The sequence below is a fragment of the Anomalospiza imberbis genome, chromosome 24 (assembly GCF_031753505.1).
Source record: "Anomalospiza imberbis isolate Cuckoo-Finch-1a 21T00152 chromosome 24, ASM3175350v1, whole genome shotgun sequence".
Taxonomy (NCBI): Eukaryota; Metazoa; Chordata; class Aves; order Passeriformes; family Viduidae; genus Anomalospiza; species Anomalospiza imberbis.
In genome coordinates, this window is record NC_089704.1 from 3,888,933 (window position 1) to 3,906,266 (window position 17,334).

Below are 17,334 nucleotides of genomic sequence, written 5' to 3' on the forward strand. Positions count from 1 at the left end.
TGAATATGTGTGGCAACCTGACACACTAATGGCTTTCCATCCAGGGCTGAGGTGAACGAGCTGAGGAGAGGCCTAAAAGCAAATCTGAAAGTGCCACCTCATTAGGCTGGGATGGGTAAAGCAGCCCTGCAGTTCCAGCACACAAAGGCTTCCCTCTGTGCCTGATTTTCTTGGCATCCAGTCCCAGAAAACAATGCCCAAAAGCACCTGGAGCAACACCAGGACTTAGAATTTCCAACACGCATACAATAACACACCTCTAAACATGGCCTGGGCTGAAGGTCTGGGGGGTAAAAAAAAATAAAAAATTGTTGATAGAATTGCTGACAACAACGTGCTAGCAACGTGCAGGAATGTGCTCCGTGCCTGTGCACAGGGAGGGGGGAATTTTCAGCCCAGCCTTCAGAGCGTGGCTGCTGTTCCAAGGAATCCTTGACCCTGCCCAGGCTCTGTGCATGCGCAGCTCTGCCTGGCGTGAGGCTGCTCCTCAGTTGAGAAAGTGATTCCCTGGCTCTGGAAGGCAGGGAGTGCTCTGGGAATGCTCTGGGAATGCTCTGGGAATGCTCACAGACAGGGCAGGCTGCTGGCAGGGGCAGCCACTTCTTGCTGGCAGAGGGGAGGGCTCGCTGAAATCCAGCCCTTCTGGTTCTGAGTGCTGATGGAAAAGCAGCCCTCAGAGCCAAGGATAAAGAGAGGAGGTTGAACACACCGGGGTTGTGCCTGGCAGAGGAGGATGGCAAAGGAGCTGTGACTTGTGGGCCCTGGGGGAAAGCAGGAAGAGCAGTAAATCAAGGACAAGCTCGATCTGTATCTAACAGAGAGAGGTCCTGCAGGGTGTGTGTGACAGAAACCACAGATTTGCTCTGGATGGAGCAGGGTTTTTGGGAATGGTGGGGATATTCACACTGTGTTGCACTCCATGGGGAGGTAGATTGGCAAAAAAAATGGCGCAATGCTGGTTTTTGGCTTCTTTTTCTGCCTCTGTCAAGGTTGGGATGGAAGTGCTCGAGACGGTATTTCGTGTTCAGACTCAGGTGTTTATTATTTCCTATCTATAATCACAGTCTTACCAGTCCTGAGTTCTACAGCATTCTACTAACAAGCTACAAAATGGCTCACTACCCTTCTCTACAAGGCCTTTTAAGGCCAAATTATCCAATTAAAAAATGTCACCCAAATTCTTTTCACTTTTAACCCAAAGCTCTCAGTATCCAGGGTTCCAACAGAGCAACACAAATGCAGGTGTGATTTTTGTGTGGAGAGAGCTGGCTGGGCAGCAGAGGCACTCTGGGGACCTGCATCTAAAGGCAGTAATGAGGATCCACCCCCTGGAATACTGGCTGGGAAGGGGCTGGGTGCACCTGGAAACTGCAGACGAACTCCTCAGCATCGGAGCTGTGCACCAGCTGGAAATGAAGGTGCAGAGGTGTGTGAAGAGCAAAGCTGGAGCTGCCTCCAGTCTAGAACGTTCAGAGGATGCAGGTGTTGGCAGGTACGCGGGGAACTCGTTTTAAACCTCGAGTGTGAACAGAGAAAACTGAACGAGCCTTTCTAAGCCCCCAGGCACCCTGTGAAAGCGACCAGAGAGAGAGAGAGCAGCGCTCCCTCGCCTGGGATTTGTGCAGCACGGATGTTGGAGTGCGTGGGAAGGGTGCCTGCGTGGATCTATTCGATCCAGCATCTCTAAACCGGCGTTCATCACCCTGTGGGGCTCCTCTGCACGGCCCTGCTCGCTCCATCCTGGCTGGAGGCTGCTCGGGGGGAGCAGGGTGAGGAGCACAAGGGGGTCCCTGCATTTGGAGGCGCGGGGGTTGCAGGGCTGGCTGTGGGAGCGCTGCAGGGCTGGGCCGGCGCTCTGGGAGCAGCTGATGCCGGCGGTGGCTCCGCTGTGTGCCCGGGCAGCCGGGAGGGGCCGGGCTGATGTGATGGGGATGGCAGAGGAAGCTGCCGACGTGGCCAGACACGCAGGGCTCTGTTCCCACTGCCCTGTCCCAGCCTCAGGGACCATGACAGTGAGGGATTAGTGGGGGCAGGGTGCTGAAATTATTTTTATCTCCTCGTCTTGTTGTGCCTGTGCACAAGTGCCAGCCTTTTCAGCCTTTTTTTTTTTTTCTCTTTTTTTTCCTCCTGTGAAGCATTAACTGGGTGGGTTGCCATAGCAACCCCCGCATGGTAAATTGGGCTGCTTTTGCAGAGATTTCTCCCTCAGCAGTCAAGATTTCTCTCTCTCTCAGCATTGCATCCCCTTCCCCATGTCCCCTGGAGTGCCAGTGCCCTTTGAGGTGCCCTAAAGGCCACCCCTGCCCTCCAGCCAGCTCACGGGAGGCACCAGGGCTGGGGCAGGGCGGGAAGGAGCAGCTTGTGCATCGTCCCGGTGTGGGATGGGGCTGGAAGGATCTCTGCTCTCCATCCCTTGTGCAGGGCTCAAAATTGAAACAGGCTTTGAGTTTGATATCCCGATTCTTTGCAAGTTTTCCTGAAGAGGGCAGGGAGATGTTTGCTGCTTGTCCTGAGCAGGCACGGGGTGACACTGGAGTGGTTCCCAGTTAAACCCAGATTATAGCAAGAGTGAAACGATCTTATCCTTTCATTCAGCCTCTCTGAGCGAGCCCAGAGAGGTTGGCTTTGAAAACAAAACCCAACACAGCTTGTGGCAGGTTAGGAGTCTGGGTGGACTAGAGGTGTTTATTGCAAATCACCTTGGATCTTGTCTGTGGTAGGCTCGAGGTGAAGAATAAACTTCTCCGGAGCTGGGGAAGAGGGTGTTACCTCCCTGACATGTAACTTTTCATCTCAAAATCCACCCAAATCCAAGGCCAGTTTCACCAGAGGTTTTCTTCACCTCAGGGCCCCATTTCCCTTCTTTAAATAGCAGCTACAATGCTGGTCTGGAAAGGAGTAATTGAGGTTGGTACATGAGTGATTCTGAGGGAAAACTCATTACTTTTTCAGGATGTTTGTTTGCCAATATAGTTTGAATTGTTTGGCAGGGCTCTGGGGTGCCTGGGGTTAAAGCAGAAAAGGCTTCTGTTTCTACCTGAGGAGCAGCAGGCAGGAGCAGAAGGGGCTGGGGGTCAGTCAGTGACTCTGACTGAGTCTGTGTGGTCGAGCTGCTGCTTCATCTTAATCCTCTTGGCCCCTGAGTCTCATCCCTGGCAGGATTCTCTGTAATAGATGTAATTAGAGTGGCAGCAGCACAAACAGTGCAGCCCTGCTGATCCCTGCTCTGCGTTCTGCCAGGGCACCTGGCTGCCTGGGAATAGCTCTGATTTCCATGGTGCTTTGTGGAACAGGTGGTTGTCAAAGGAGACAGCCAGGGATGTGTTCCAGCAGCTCCTGGGGCTATAAAAAACCCACCCCCAGCACTCGTCTGCTGTGCATGGGATGGATTGTTCCAGAAGGGTTAGGAGCAAATCCTTGAGGCTTAACCTGCCCTTCCCTTTGTGCTGTTGTGATGATAACGAGGGGCAATGGGACAAAAGAAATGGCTCAATGTCCTTCATGCAGCTCTGGGTATCACATTTGCTGTTCTGTCTTCCCAGGGAGGAAATCAGATTTTAAGGTTTGTATATCCATGCTGGATGAGTTCTAAGGGGGGGATGGAATACTGGCATCAGCAACCTGCAAGCTGCTGGTCTCCCTGGTCACACCTGGTGCCTGCAGGTACATTAAATGGGTTTGTTTTCTCCTGGTGGGCTGCTGGAAGAGTGCACAGGAACCCAAAGAAGCCTGGGAGCAGAGGGAACAGTGAGGACAACCTGACAGCCAGTGTGTGGCTTTGGCCAGTCCCTGCTGGAATACTTTTGGCTGCAAAGATTTAGGGAATTCCAGTCAGCTGTGGGCTGGACCAGGGCAGAGCAACCTGTGCAGTCAGCACAGTGAGGCAGAACGAGGCACCAGGAGGGTGTCCTTCGCTGGGAATTGCTTGGAGCAGCCACTGGAGCCTGGGCAGGCTGACGTGCAGGCAGCTGCTCTGTGTGGCCGCTGGCAGATGATGAATGCAGCCTGCTGACACAAACACAATTTGGTGATGTCTAGGAAAAGTGGTGGCTTTGTTCTGTGCCTGCTTCACTCCAGCAGTGCAGGGACCTGATCTCACGTGTGTGCCCCTGTGTCCACCCCCAGGAGGCCACAGAGCTGTGGCAGTGGCTGCCACCAGTGGCCAGCTGAGAGCCCGAGTACAGCTGGAGCTGATTTTTCTGCTGCCTGCAAACATGTCTGGGTGGGTCTGGCCACCTGCATGCTGAGTTTTGGCACTGCCAGTCACTCCTGTGTCATTCTCTGGTGGGGCTGGTCAGGTTTAATTCAATAGATTGTGCTGTGTGTGGAGCTGCAGGTGCTTTAAAAGGAGCACATGTAACAAATGTTTCATGTCCCCCTCTCTGTCCACTGTGACCTTCAAAGCTGGAGGAACCCTCCAGGGCACAGTGGCTCCTGTCCAAGGAGAGAAAGCCCAGCCTGCTGCTGGCATTAAATTCCCTGGAATCAGGCAGGAACATGAGGCGAGAGGATTTCCCAGTATTTCCCACTGTGACCTTCAGAGCCGTGCAAATGTTAGTATTAAACTTATTAGCAGCAGAGGCCTTTCTGTGACCCCACAGGGATAACTCCCCCCATTTCCCCCCCGCCCCTTGGCTTTTTTTGGAGGCAGGACAGTGATGCTGATCTGTAGAGACCGGACGAGGAGCAAGGGGTACAAATGGAAAGAGGGGAAAGTCAGATTTTGGGAAGAAATGCTTTGCTGTGAGGGCGGTGACAGGGCATCCGGGGAGGTCGTGGCTGCCCTGGACGTGCTCGAAGGTTGGATGTGGTTTGGTGGGAGTTGTCCCCACACATGGCAGGGGGTGGGACTGGCTGAGCTTTAAGGTCCATTCCAACGCCCTAACACTCCTCGATTATATGATACTCTCTGTGTGATGCCTCCAGCCAAGCTGGGCGCTGCCCGCGGGACCACCGGAGCCCCAGGCTGCTTGCGCTGAGCCGGGAGGAGCCCGGCGCGCCCGGGGCCGGGGGAGGCGGCCGCGCATGTGCCGGCCGTGCCCCCCGCCCGGGCTCCTCCAGCATCCTCGGCATCCTCCTCGGCATCCTCCTCGGCATCCTCCCCGCCGGGCGCTGCGCCCCGCAGTCCGCGCAACAAAAGCGCCGCGGCCGCGCCCCGCGGAGCCGCTCCCGGCGCGGGGCACCTGCTGCTGCTGCTGCTGCTGCTGCTGCTGCTGCTGCTGCTGCTGCTGCTGCTGCTGCTGCTGCTGCTGCTGCTGCTGCTCCAACGCTGCTGCCGATCCAGCGCTGCTCCCGCTCCGCTCCGCCCGCGCCCTGCGCAGCGCCGGCCGCGCCCGCGGAGCCGCGGAGCTGTCCGGGCTCGGGCTCCGTGCGGGCTCCGGGCTCGGGCTCTGTCCGTGGTGCTGCCGCCCCCGCGGCCGAGCGCAGCCCCCGGACCGCGCCCGCCCGGCCGCTCCCCGCCCGGCATCCTGTTGCGCCGGGAGCGCGGCGAGCGGCGGAAGAGCATCCTGCCGAGGAGCCTGAGCGCCGGCCCGCCTCGGAACAATGGCTGCGCTGCCGCGGCTGCTCTGCGCGGCCGCGCTCGCCCTGCTGCTCTGGGGTAGGTGCTGCCATTCCCTCTCCCACCCGGCGCCGCTGGGGCTTGCCGCTGGCAGGGCGCTGCTGGAAAGAAGGGAGGATGCTCCCTTCGCGCCTGCCCTCCGAGTGGGGCTTTTGTTGTCGGGAGAAGGGAATTACGCTCGTGCGGAGTTGGTGTGGGTGTGAGGGAGTGAAAACACCTCAGCGCCGAGCACAGAGCATGTGCTGGTCCCTTAGTGTTTGCTCTTGGTCTGGGGTTTGCAGCGTAATTTGACATCGAGTTGCCTCGGGGAGGGTGTGCAGCCCATTAAGAGGTGTTTTAGTGCCGGTTTCCCGTGCAGTCTGTGTAAACTGGAGTTAATCAATCGATTGCAGCTGCAGTTTGATTCCAGCCACGAGAGGAGGTTGGGTGGTTTTGCCACATTCGATGTGCGTGTGCCTTCAGCCCTATGTGTGGGTGCCTGTCTGTGTGTACAGATCTCGTTTTTCAGATTAAAGCAGGATCCAGGAGCTTTTCCTTATTTCTCCCTGGAAGCTGCTGCTGTCTGTGGAGCTGGTAGTACGGGAGAATTGGAACCAGGCTGCTTCCAGGAATAGTCCCGGGATAATATATTGCTTGAGAGAGTGGGTTAATGGTGCCTCAGAGGCTGGGGAGGAGGAAGTAGCCAGCAAAGTCAGCGTCTGGGCTCTGGAGACAACCTTGGACAGACAGAGCCCGGGATTGTTCAGCCCAGGGGACAAATGTCAGCAGGGATTTGGTCGGGGATGTGGTGCTGAAATGATTCCTTTCTGCTCAAGCGTGTGGCTTCACATGCAATGATTTCTGTCCTCTTTGCAAGAGCAGTATTTGAGAGTTGCCAGCCTTAGCACAGCTCTGATTGGAAGCGTTTTGAGCAGGAATGCCTGGGAAATCAATAACTCCTCCTGCTGCCAAATTCACTCCCGTCCAAGCCCCTTGGTTCCCAGTAGTGCCCATGGAGCCCAGGGACAGGAAGGGTGCTGGACCCTCCCAGTTTTGCTGAATTAAAGCATCCAGACCTTCCAACTTGGCACAAAGAGCGAGCTGTTCCTCCACTCTGGAATTCTGGGCTTCCCCTCATCCCAGACTGTAATTGCTGCTCTTAACAGGAGCATGCCCAGCATGCATGGGAGGCAATGAACAATGCCTTTAAAGTGGCATTAATTACCAGGGAAAGATGAAAGCTGTGGCAAAGCAGATGCTGGAGAGGTGAATCTGTGTGAAGTGATCACCCTCTGTTAATTATTATGAATTATTAATATCTCAGGAGAAGGAAGCTTGGTAAAATTTGACATTTGAAACTTAATCTGTTATCAGACAGTGCTAGTAGCAAATCAAGCCATTTTCCATTCGGGACATTAATGCCAAGATGTGAATAACTGATGCTTCTCTAATTCTGTCTTAACGCTTCTTTCTCTGCTGCTCCTCTCCCCCAGCGGGATTTTGTTCCTCCGTGTGTGTGGAAGTCCCATCTGAGACAGAGGCTGTCCAAGGGACAGACATGAAGCTGCTCTGCATCTCCTGCATGAAGAGGGAAGAGGTGACGGCCAGCACGGTGGTGGAATGGTTCTACAGGCCCAATGGGGGAAAGGATGAGCCTGTATGTATGACTGGGATCTGAGTCCTTTCTGTTTCTTTCCTTGCTTATCCCATTTCCACACCTGGGCACAGCACAAACTCCTGGCAGGAAAAGCTGGAATCAGTTGTTGAATTCAAACATTTGGATTGTAGATTAATGAATGCCAATTTCCAGTCCCATTCCCTCAATACCTCAAGCCCAGTATCTGAGGATGTCAGATACGACTGACACTTGGTACCCTTGTCTGAATCAGCTCTGAATCCCAAAGCTGTTCTTTTGGAGGTGAAATTGGCCTCCAATAAATCTGCAGGGCAGGATTTACTTCTTTTTGCCTCAGAGAAAGCAGTGTTATCCCAGCTGTGGGAGGATCTCTGGGAGCTACTTTGGATCCCTGTCAGGAAAAGGTAAAATTGATTTTCAGAGTGAATCAAAATGGAAATTGGACAGATGAGGAGCAGCTGGAATTCAAGAGAGAATGGTGAAATGGAGAACTAGATGAAGGCTAAGTGCACATTTCTTTCTAGCTATTTTATCTGAGTCTGAAGCATTAAATCTATGCTATGATTGAGCAGGGCCACACAGGATGACAAATATTCTCCTTCTGTCTGAGAACTAAAAGGACCAGGCTAAGGAATGAGAAGGGAATTCACTTCCAGTGTCCCAGGAGATCCATTTGCCAGTGGCAGCCCAAAGAACACCAACCAAAGTGAGCTGGGGTGGGCAGGGTCATGATGGGGACTGTGGTCAGCCAGAATGTCACACTGTCATATTTGCCCTGCAGCACTTCCATCTCAGCTGAATACCCCAGGGCTTCCCAAAAAGGGCTGTTGGTCTTCCCTGTGGATATTCTGTGGATATTCCTCAGGTGATCTCACATGCACTGACTGACAGGCACATTGCTAGGCATGAAGAATCCCAGTTTTCTGTTCCATTGCTGATTTTTTGTGTCCACGTGCATCTGTGTTTTGCTGTGCCTTAGTTTTTCTCCCTCTGTGGTGGAGATACTGGATTCCTGATCACTCATTTTCCTGTCTTTTGTAAAGTCACCTGATACTTTGAGGCAAAGGACGATGAAACATGAATAGCTGCTGTTACCAAGGGAGCTCAGAACATCCCTGAGTGTAGCTGGAGGGGGATGCTGCCCCTGGCTCGTGCCATGGTGCTGTCTGAGGCAGAGATTAACCAGCACATCCCTTTCTATTTCCTCACAGATCTATCTATCTATCTATCTATCTATCTATCATCTATCTATCTATCTATCATCTATCTATCTGTCATCTAACATCTATCTATCATCTATCAATCATCTATCTATCTATCTATCTATGGAACTATCATCTATCTGTCTTCCTCACAGATCTACATATCTATTTCTGTTTATTTCCTCACAGATCTACGAGTACAGGAAAACAAACCACGAATTCCCAAGCCGCTTCAGCGGGCGGATACAGTGGAACGGGAGCAAAGACATGCAGGACGTGTCCATCACCGTGCTGAACGTGACCCTGAACGATTCGGGCATCTACACCTGCAACATCACCCGCGAGTTCGAGTTCGAGATCCACCGGCCCCTCTTCCAGAGCTCCAGGGTGATCCAGCTCACCGTGGTGGAGGAGGGTAGGAGGGTGTTTTGTGCTGTCACTGGCCGTGGGTGTTGTCACCCGCGGATGGAGTTTGTCACTGCGCCGCGGGAGAGGGCTCTGAGTTTGGCAGTGACAGACGCGGCTCAGGAGGAAAAACCTGTGGCTTGTTTGATGGCTGGAGGCTCTTTCTGGGCACGGGTTGGTTGTGTGTGAGTGTGGGAAGGCACAGTGAGCCGGGCACAGCTGGGCACAGCTGGGCACAGCTGGGCGGGCTCGAGCAGAGGTTTCCAGCTCCTCCCGCGGTGGCTCTGGATGTTACAGCAATGCCTTTCCCAGGGAGCCGCAGCGTTTCCTTGCTGCCACCCCCTCCCTCCGGGAACAACGACTCATTCTCCATTTTGATACCCGTCTCCTGCTTCTCCTCCTTCCCTTCGTGGTGCTCCTGAGTCCTTCTGTTCCTCTTGGTGTTGCTGGGTTCAGTGCTGAAATCCCGGCATGTTACAGACAGTACAGGGGATTCTGCTGCTCTCTCCAGAGCGGGCCGGGAGATTTCAGCCCTTTTGTCTGCCCTTTCCCCTCCCTCTCCCCTACGAGCACCTCGGGGTTTTGATCCTTTACAAATCACTGGTGACACAACAGAGCCGAGTAACACCAGCGAGTGGGACACGGGGAGGAAACAGAGCGTGAAGATGAGATAGGTGAGCAGTCCCTGAGGATGTGGGGGTGGCCCAGGATGCGAGCCAAGACAGGGCTGTGCGTGTTGGATCCCTCTGGGATCCTTGCCTGTTACAGGTCCCTCTCTTTTGCCCCCTCACAGCCTAAAGGCACCTGGAGATTCTGGCAAGGCGGGTTAGGAAGGATGACACAAGGGTGGAAAGAGTCCACGGAGCTGCATGGAAATGATCAGGGGTTATTTCATTTTATTCACAGCTGGAGAAGACTTCACCTCTGTCATCTCAGAAATTATGATGTATATTCTGCTGGTCTTCCTCACGCTGTGGCTGCTGATTGAGATGATCTATTGCTACAGGAAGGTCTCCAAGGCAGAGGAAGCTGCCCAGGAAAACGCGTAAGTGTGGAACCCCTGGAGGTGAGATCTGTTCTGCAAGAGCTCTTCATATGTCCCAGAGCTCTCCAATGTGTATAGACCCGTGCTAGTACAGGATAATCAGGTCTAAAATTGGTGATTCTTTCTTCCTGATGATTGAATAAATCATGTAATACTAATTCCTTCTGCCTCACCTCATGTACTGTAGAACCCCAAGGAACTGGTTCTGTACCAGCAGCAATCTGTGCCTGTAGGGTGTCCACAACATGGGACATACCCTGTGTAGTTTGTCAGAAATCCTCAATAAGGTGGAAAAAGTGAGTAGTGATTAAAACATGCTGGAAGACTGAAGGAAGACTAAACTTTGCTATGGCATGGGCTGGTTGGTGTTTCACACAGAATCACAGAATAATGAGGTTGGAAGAGACCTCTAAGATCATCAAGTCCAACCCATGCCCTAACACCTCAACTAGACTATAGCACCAAGTGCCACGTCCAGCCTTTTTTTAAACACATCCAGAGATGGTGACTCCACCAACCTCCCTGGGAAGACAATTCCAGTACTTTATTATTCTTTCGGTGAAAATTTTTTTCCTAATATCCAACCTGTACCTTCCCTGACGTAGCTTGAGGCTGTGACCTCTTGTTCTATCAGTTTGCTCTGTCCAAAGTCCTTGCAGTGTTTAGGAGCACCAAGAGTGTGCCCCCTTGCACCACACACCAGGTAGGGAGTGAACAGTATTCCAGGTTTGGACCATGTGGAGATGCTCTCCTGAAGGTCTGGTTTCATCCTGCCCCATTCCCATCTTTCCACACACTTGGCTCGGATTAGAGCACTCTTTGTCCAGGGGAGGGCTGGGCTGGGTGTGTAGGATTTTGGAGCAGGGAAGACTCGGCGTTTGCTCCTGCTTATGCCAAGGAGTTTCCTTCTGTGAGCATCTACAGGTGACATTTGTGACCTCAGACATGCTTCCAAGCATTCAGCAAAGGTGAGTTTACCCAAACTGGGCTTTACGCTGTGTGCTTTCCTCCTTCCCTCTAACTACAGGACAGACTATCTTGCAATTCCATCGGAAAACAAGGAGAACTGTGCTGTGCCTGTGGAGGAGTAGCAGAGAGGAGGCAGCGGAGTGAACGGCACCAAGGTGGGTCATGAAGAAGTGGTCACTCCTTGTGTCTGTCCACCCCTCAGCTTCCTTGTGCTGGGGCTGGAGACTCCTGGAGTGTGGCTGTGCTCCTCTGGAGCTTCCCCAGCAACCTTAGAAGCCATACAGGTGTCTTCAGGTGTGGTGTGTGCTGGTATTGTTTGAACCCCCAAACCAACACGATGTATTTATGCCTCCTTTACCTATTGCTGTGGAGTTGGGAATCTTCACTTTCCCCTGCACAAGGGCAGCTGTGCCCATGCCATGAGGACTGTAAGGGCTCTATCTCCAAAGGAAATGTGTTCTAGGAAGGAGTTTGTGTGCTACAGATTAAAATCTGGATCTTTTAATCTCAGTTCACCTCCCGTCAGTTCCTGTGCTATCTCTGTTGCCATCCTCACTCCTGTGAGCTCCAAGAGGAATTGTCTCCCTTGCAGGGGCTCTGAAGACAGAAGGACCACGCCACGCCAGCCAGCTTTGAGGGGGAGCTCTGCGCCGTCGGGAGGAACATGGGGAAGTGTAAATTCTCTTCCATTGGCCTTGGACCCTGTACAGCCTTGACTTTGGTCCTGTGACCCCATCTGAGCTGCCAGCCCAGTGCTGAAGGACTCCTCTGTGGAAGCATGCTGAGCAAACAGCACAGGGGTGTGGGCAGCACAGCTCCTTCCCGAATTTCAGTTTCACCATCACCTCAGTGGCTTTGTAAATGTTTCCTGTCACTTCTTAGCTGCTCTCACCACCACCTTCATTTGCTAAATATGCTACTTCTCCACTGCAGAGGTTAAGGGTATGTATGGCACGTTGCTGAGCTGCAGGACTGTGAACAAGGATCTCTTAGGGGGTTATTCCACACATACTGTGGCCCAAGTGGTTTTCTTGGTGTTAAAACAGGAAGAATGTAATTAATTCATGAAATCACTCTGAATTTTAGGCTGTCCATGCACAAGCAGAGTAGGGTGAGGACTGTAATGCACTAAAATTAGATATGTATAGTAGGAAGGACAGGTCCCTGTGCCACATTCACACTTTCTTCTGGAGGGAATTGAGAATACAGATCCTGAAGTATTCCTGCTTTAGGAATCAGGATGATGTAAGTATAAGAATCCCCTGTATCCCTCTCATTTCTCAAGTGTCAAACTCCTCATCCCCTTCCACCTGCCTGGCACAGCAGCTTTGCTCCTGGAGTACACAGTGGAGGAGGAACCTGCAACAGCTGGCAAGGCAGCAGGACAAGGTAGGGGATCCACCTTTTCCTGGGAAACCCCAACAAGGAAGGCAGCCTCATGCTGGTAGGCAGGAGAAATAAATAGGATGCAAAGCCCTCACAGCTTAGTAAAATGGTTGTAGTTTTATAACTGTGATGGTTCTCTGGTGCTGTAGCAGCACCATCTAGAGGGACAGACAGAAACCACCCACTTTTCCCAGTTAATCCTAATTCTCTCTTGAGGTAAGTAATCACCAGTATAAATAGTCTGGATTCATCCTAAATGATTTTCTGGTGCCAAGGAATCACACTGGAAGTTCCATCTTTCCTATGCAAACATACCTTTTCTGAGGGTTAAGCAGAATAAAAGTTGTTTTCTGCCCTTCAATACAGATCACTTGAGCTCAACAGCTGGGATTGGAAGGGGGGAAAGGCAGAACCATTGGCCAGGGTGGAATTGTGCTGTAAAACCAGCTGGGGAAGGTTTGGGTTTGCTGCATGGCACAGTTGTGACATCCCTGCTGCAATGGAGCCTGTGCTGCTTTGCCAGAGTTGACAAATTCTGCTCCACGTGTAAGTAGTTCCAATGTGCTGGTGACTCCAGGCATGCTCCCCACCCACGGAATCCCCTCTGCTTTGTTCTGCTGCTTTTTATGTGCTCACTAAAATCACGGAAATTACCCCATTTGTAAGTCAGGCTCAGGCCAGATTTCCAACTGGCACTTGTTCAAAGCCCTTTTTTTAGAGCGGGTGTCAACTTTAGTAAACTACTCCAGTGCAGTCTTGGTAGTAGGACTGCTCCCAAACCCAGAGCCAAGCCTGGCAAGGGGAGCACATTTTTCAGATGAAGTCTGGGCACCAGTTCCCAAAAACCTGATATCCAAAAGGGATTTCCAAAAGAATATCCAAGCAGCTCCTCTTTGAATTCAGCTGGATGTCGTCTTTTTCCCTGTGCCAGTTTGCCTGGCAGAATCCTGAGCTCAACAGAGGAGGGACTGGGTTGTAACTCTGGGGTTTCCAGCACTGCCCACAGCCCTGAGCCTATGGTGAATTTTAGGACAGCTCTATCTCACTCCAGCTCTGCTCCTCAGTCCCTGTGAACCACAGACAACCCTCTGGTGTCATACTGGTAAAACAGGAGTGAACCCAAGAACTTCTTGAGAGCTACCTCAGGTGGTAAAGAAGGGCCATCCCCTTGTCCTGCACCTCCCTGTATCCCACAGGCAACTTCTGGATGCTTTTTTGGACAAATCTTTCACTTTTCCAGTTTCTGCAGACAGAGGTGACCATTGCCACATGGTGTTCCAAGTAGGAGGAAATGGGGTGCAAAGATCTGCTCAAGAATCTCGCAGGAAAAAAAGGATAATAATTAAAAAATTGGTGATTCTTCAAGACCTGGAAGAGATGGTCCTGGCAAAGACTCTGTGTTTGTTTGGAATGAGAGAGGAGACTCTGGAACAGGCAGGATAATAAAAAGAACAAAGAGCCACGCTGGTTGTTGGATAGATTTTTTAATTGATACCGTACTTCCATGGTACTAACTACTTACACAGAGTTTGGCTGCAGAGCCTGTACAATTCCTACATTCCAGCACGTACGTTCCAGTATCGTTTTGAACCGTGGGTTGGTTTTTTTTTTGTTTTTTTTTTTGTTTTTTTTTTTTGCGCACAGCGCAAAGTTTCTGACAGTCGGGACAACTCCTAAAACAAACCCACAATCCTTCCCCCACCCACCCCAGAGTCACCTCAGCCATCAGCCCCCTGCTTCCCGGGCTCTGGAGGGGATTCCAGCAGGGAAGCATGTGCCTCTGGTGGTTGTAGAACCTGCTCCTGTGCTGGGCTGAGGAGAGCAGACCCTTGTTCATCATCACTTGTGCACAGGAATTGCAGGACCCGGGTGGGGACAACACGCCCCAGGGTTTTAGCAGCTTTCTCCAGCCCTGGAGCACGTGGTGGGAGATGAAATCCCACTGGAATGGTGATGCCCCAGAGGTGCCACGGCCATGCCAGGCTATTCGTGGGAGGTTGTGATGCTGCCACTGCTCTGCTGCTCTTCCCTCCCTCCACGTCCAGCCCAGAGCCAGGTCGGTGCTTCCATCCCTGCTCTCCAAGGGCCATCTCCCAGGAGGTGGGAATGTGGAGATGGGGATGACGTGCATGGCACAGGCTCCACCTCCCTGCTGGATGGAGCTGGAACAGCTGCTCTCCCACATCCTAATTTCACTGGGCAGCTCCAGAACCTGAGCTGCACACCGGGGTTCATTCCCTACCTACTCTCGGGGCTGGGGTCAGGGAAGGTGGCCTTTAACGTTAGCAATGGAATTGGCCTAAATGAGTGAGGTAACAGAAACGGCCAGAGGAGGAACCTCCCCGAGCCATGTGCAAATATAATTCCTTCAGCAGAAGGAAGTCCTTTTCCCTACTGAAAAAAAAAAAAAAAACCAAAATAAAATAAAATAAAACACATTCACTTGAAGAGCATACAGACTGCAGGAGGGGAAGGCAGGCAGGGACAGCACCAGGTCAGACTATCTATGACACAGGTAATGATTGTCCAGCAGCAGAGGTGGGAGGGGACAGGGAAAAGCCATAGCAAGCACTGCAAAACTGTGGGAGAGGAGGAGGGCGTGGCATGCCACGGATCCATGCTGAGAAGCCCATGCTGTCTGCCTAGACCAGGGAATGGCCTTGAGCACAGTCACCTAAGACACGAGAGTATTTGGCCAGTGTGCACATCCAGAAAAAGAGGTTTTATGGCACAGAGAGCCTCGTGCTGGAGAGACTGCAAAGCACACAGATCAGAGCGTGTCCAGTGGGGAACAGGCTGGAAAATCAGCACAGGAACCACCCTGGCACAGGTGTTCTGTGAGCCACAGAGATCAGAGCGTGTCCAGTGGGGAACAGGCTGGAAAATCAGCATAGGAACCACCCTGGCACAGGTGTTCTGTGAGCCACAGAGATCAGAGCGTGTCCAGTGGGGAACAGGCTGGAAAATCAGCACAGGAACCACCCTGGCACAGGTGTTCTGTGAGCCACAGGGTTCAGACAGCACAGGAACCACCCTGGCATAGGTGTTCTGTGAGCCACTTCCCTCGGGGGCTTTGGTTCCAGAGTCTCTGTTCTGAGCTGTGTTTTAAGCAAGCCCCTGCCAGGTATTTTTGGTGGTGCTGAGACTGAAAAGATGAAGCCAGAGTCCAGGGGGCTGTGCCAGGGACCGTGTCAGTGGCAGCCTGGCAGAGATCCGTGGGGAGGGCCCCTTGGAGCTGAGCAGGCAGTGCAGAAAGCACTGATCTGTCAAGAGCTGGGGGTGGCAGCAGCTGCCAGGGCAGACAGGACACAGCTGCCCGCCCTGAGCCAGGCACTGCTGCTTTAAACAGTGATTTTAAGACTGATTTTCTGTGTAAGGTGGAACCAGTCAGCTCCAGCTGTAAATCAGGAGTTTGTTGCTGTGCTCGTGGGGAAGGTGCTGCCTGACAGTGCTCCTGGTGAGAGCAGCTGCTGCAGCACGCCACAGCAGATCCAAAAGGTCTCAAGTACCCTCACCAAAAGTGTCTCCAGCCACTCTCTGGAAAAGGAACTTCTACCTTCTTGCATAAAGGTAAGAAAAAGCTTCTATGTGACTACGGACAGTGCTGAGGAGCCAAGGAGGCTGAAAAGTCCGTCCTTAGCTACACCCAGGTGAGCTGCTAAAGCTGTCTGATCAGGACATGGATTAGCATTCCAAGATTAGCATTCCTAGAGGGGATCTCCCAGTACCTGCCCTGTTATCTCAGAGGCAGTTTTGTGCCTTCAGGGCTCCAAATCCAGCAAAGCCTTGTGCTTTGAAACCTTTCCTCTCCCAACCCAGGGTCATACTTCACCAGAGACATTTCCTGTGCCTAAGGTTTCTGTTTTTAAGATCAGAAGCATCCAAGCAGGTGTCACCCAGCAGACAGGGACAGGTGTAAATGCAGCCTGTGTGTCACACAGGCAGCTCAGGGGACATCAAAGTCATGTGCCTCTCTTCTCTTCTCTTCTCCCAGAGGACTCAGGGAGGCAGGAAGGGTTCAGACAGAAGTTAGTATCAGTTAGTATGAGTTCATGGCACAGTTTTGTGACTGAAGAGTGCCTGGAGTGCAGAGCACCCAAAAAGCTCATTATGCTCTTAACCACAGCTAACTCCTCCCCACTGCAAGTGCCTCTCTAGCTCTGTTTTCCTCTATTTACTATCTGGAGTGTGCAGGTCCAGCAGTGCCCCTGCCTTGGGCAGCTCACCACCTGGAATAACCCAGTTTTTGGTCCTTCAGAGACTTCACAGGCAGGTGCTGCTGTAGAAACCTCTGGTATCTGCTGAGGGAATGCCTGCTTGCACAGCAGTTACCCAGAACTCAAATCCACTCATCCCAGCTGCCAGAACTCTAAGATAAGTTAAGCTAAGGTGTGTATTTATCAGGGGTGAGGTTGTGCCAAGGTAAGATCAGTGAGGATGTCACAAACTGGTGGATTAGAGCCTCCTGCTCCCCCTTCTCCCTCCTCCCAATAGGAATCATCTTTCTTGGCAGGAATTAGGCTACAAACTGTTGGCATTATTTTTGTATGCTTAGCTGGAGAAATGCCTTTAAAAAAATAAAAATAATTTTAAAAATCCCTGTTTTTGTGGTTGTTCAGATCCTGCAAATCAAACCCCAGCAGATGTGCAGGTGGAAGAGTCAGACTGGGAGGGGAAATGCACCTGCTGTGGGAAGAATCCAGGGGGATTTCTGATGAGTGAGCAAGGGGAGAAGCAAAACCCTGCTGGTGCAAGCCAGGCTTGGCTGTGAGTGCTGCTCCCTCTGTAACATTATTCAGGTCTCTCACTCCTAGAAAGTGTTACTGATCCCTCCAGGAAATGTAATCCAAAATTGTCTCTGGCTCCAGAAGGAATTAACCTGTCAGCTGGGACTGCTCAGGGGCAGCTGATTCCTACCCCAGCTCTCCAGAGGAAGTGAAAACCCTCCAAGGTTTCCTTTAAACCCTCCAGGGTTTTCTTTAAAGCCTTACTGCTTTAAGACCTTGTTTCTCCCTTTTTTATTACTACTGTGAGATAAGTGGCAAAATAAGATTGTGAATCCCATCCAACTCCAAGCCAGACTGGCTGCCAAGTGGGAAAAAGAAATAACTAGAAAAAAACCAAAGGCCTCAAAGAGAAACCTCCCTCAGTG

General features: G+C 52.1%; 1 protein-coding gene across 1 annotated transcript; it reads left to right on the forward strand.

The window, feature by feature from the left end:
* Nucleotides 1–4,868: 4,868 nt before the first annotated feature.
* Nucleotides 4,869–13,644, forward strand: SCN3B (sodium voltage-gated channel beta subunit 3). The gene is made up of 6 exons (XM_068171941.1): nt 4,869–5,599; nt 7,033–7,196; nt 8,567–8,792; nt 9,689–9,827; nt 10,855–10,951; nt 11,389–13,644. The coding sequence occupies exons 1-5, from the start codon at nt 5,545–5,547 to the stop codon at nt 10,916–10,918; spliced, it is 648 nt and encodes a 215-aa protein (XP_068028042.1). The 5' UTR covers nt 4,869–5,544; the 3' UTR covers nt 10,919–10,951; nt 11,389–13,644.
* The last annotated feature ends 3,690 nt before the right edge of the window (nt 13,645–17,334 follow it).